Consider the following 2,500-nt stretch of genomic DNA (forward strand, 5'->3'; position numbering starts at 1 on the left):
TCTGATATCAAATCTAAAAGTTAGATTTAAATCATGAAGTCGTGATTTCAAATCATAGACGCATGAAATGAAACCAGGATTTATTATATCAAATCATAAACACATGATTTGAAATCAGGATTTCTTACATCAAATAATAAACGACTGATTTGAAATCAGGATGTATTATATCAAATAATGAAGTATGATATCATATCAAAAAAACTTATTTATTAAATGATGAAAAAAATGAGAATATTCAAGGTAAATAATTTATTTACAATCGGCGCCCCATACGTGACCTTGGCCCCTGTCCAAGATGAACTGAGGACGCTTTAACGAAACCATACCAGACCCGCTCAGTAAATTCCACAAAGTTCGGTTATCCTCAAAACTCAGTTAATTGTTTTCTAGAAATACTTTACTGTCGATTACTGCATGTCACCTAGCTATCAACTCAGGCACTGCATGGTAATCTCCCTTTAACTACAGAAAACCAGTACTGGCAGATAGCTATTAGCCTTTAATCAGCAAAATGTCTTCAGTTAAAGAGTTTCCAGATGTGCTCATCAGTATAACCTGCTATCATTTTTGGACACAACACGAAGATATATAGGTGGTAAACCCCTTGCTTTGCTGTTTCAGGTTTACACAGGAAGGTATGTACCTCCAGCACAAAGAGCAAATCCTGTCCAGACTGTAGAAAACTGTTGGTCCGAAATTACATTGGGGACATTTGTCACAGTTCACCTAGATGACTGCGATAATTAAAGTGCCAGTAATTGGACAAGTGTTGGAAGTTGAAGAAGAAAGCATCAAGATTCATTACTGGCAAGGCTCTTTCAAAGGAAAGTGGAGGCCTCAGAATGCTCCAAGAACCTGGAGTCCTTGGATAGACGAGCTTCCTAAAACGTGTATCATCCTTTGTTCATTTTCTCTGTCAGATGACAATAAACTCTTGCCGTCTACTAGAAAATATGTACAGCAGGAGTATTCGAGATTGAAAAATCTGAATTGAGATTAATTTATCTAGCGACAACTCGGTGAGGGCTCAATTTGTGGGAAACTGATCGTGAATAATATCGTTTTAGACAAAGGGACTTTTCGCCTCTATTTAGCTACGGCGCCAGACAAAACACAATAACCTAATTTAATTTTTGGGAATATTTTCATCGAGGGGCTGACTTACTGTTGGAAAATTGCATCGCAGTTCAGGGGAACGGCTTGCTTGGCCTGGTATTAATTTGGCGCGTTAGCTTATTAAATTTTGTCCTCACCGCTCCATTATAATTCATTGATCACTATCAATGTAATTGACTTGGCAAGATTGAAGTGCCTTGGTTTTAGGTGCTGATGTGTGAATGAAAGTCTCTTGTGGTGACTGTAAAAAATGTCCAACTAAAGACGTCTCCGCCACCATTGTCGGTTTTTGTCAGTATACATTAAAATAGCCTAGGTTCTTTTTATTATTATTTGAGGGTAATTTTTTTATTTCGCAAAGTAAACCACGCTAGAACACAAGGGTGATTCGAAAGCTATTTGCTCAGCGTTGGTTTCAGAAATTTTCGAAACCACCTTTGAACAGAGTTCAACAAGAATTGCCATTGGTTTCGAAAATTCCGAAACCAATGACAGTTGCACGTTGTTGGAATATGGCTCTAATGTGATCAAAAGAAAACATATACATGGCCATTCAATTTCCGACCAGATGGTTTCAGAAAATTCTGAACCCATCATCGCTCACTCAGATCAGCTTGTAAGTTGGAAATGCTTTACCACTCGTAAAATATGAGATTGGTGGATACTGGTTTCAGAAATTTCCGAATCCAGGCAAAAAATTCCTCGGACAACTTTCCAAAATCATTACTAAGTAATCTTGGTTTCAATATTCCCTTAATAAAATGATGTTAATGCTTGGCTTCAGAAATTTCCGAACCCACTAGGCTGTATTAAGGGAAGTTTTCTTTATTTAAGACGGAAAATCTTCCCTCTGTCAAAAAGTAATCACTGGCAGCCTAATTTTAGCCGAAAAATGTGGTCGAAAATTACCCCTAAATTACAATTTAAGCTATCTCGGCTAAGATTGCTTTACTGCTTACAAAATCAGCCGCTCTTATAGCACTTAAAAAGCATATGATTTCAACCTTTTAAGACTCCGTTGAGGCGGAAAGATCAATTTCCGGGAGAAACAACTACATTGATCAGACTTCTTTGCCGAATTTTCACTAAAAGTCAGTTAAAAAAGGTACTATTTCAGCCGAAAATAAAACTTTGGAATATCCCCCAACGTTTTGGAACGTGTTGTTTCTCTTGGTTAGTTCCTCAGTACGGAGTAAACAACTGTTGTGCTGTGTGAACGGTCAAAATCAAAATAGCTGTAAAAACAGAAGAAGCAAACCAGTTCAGGGTAGTTCATAACGCCTCGAGAAGTGAAAATAGCACGTTTGGACTTCCTAAAACTATATATCATAATGGAATCAATCTGTTAAGGAAAATAGAATAGTTTTTGTCGTATCGTATT

The 2,500-nt window shown here is 37.2% G+C and overlaps 1 protein-coding gene across 6 annotated transcripts in view; it reads left to right on the top strand.

The window, feature by feature from the left end:
• The window catches only part of LOC137990268 (dihydrofolate reductase-like), a 33,863-nt gene that overhangs the window by 30,431 nt on the left and 932 nt on the right, over positions 1 to 2,500 (top strand). For 2 of the 6 annotated variants that reach the window (XM_068835654.1, XM_068835655.1), the window contains exon 6: positions 1 to 614. This exon is cut by the window's left edge and continues 499 nt beyond it. Coding sequence is in view for 3 of the 6 variants with exons in the window: in XM_068835657.1 (XP_068691758.1) it covers positions 625 to 750 (126 nt within the window). In the remaining 3 variants the exon portion in view is untranslated. The other 4 variants (XM_068835657.1, XM_068835656.1, XR_011121269.1 and 1 more) reach the window with 3 other exon arrangements.

This window comes from Montipora foliosa, unplaced genomic scaffold, assembly GCF_036669935.1.
Source record: "Montipora foliosa isolate CH-2021 unplaced genomic scaffold, ASM3666993v2 scaffold_75, whole genome shotgun sequence".
Taxonomy (NCBI): domain Eukaryota; kingdom Metazoa; phylum Cnidaria; class Anthozoa; order Scleractinia; family Acroporidae; genus Montipora; species Montipora foliosa.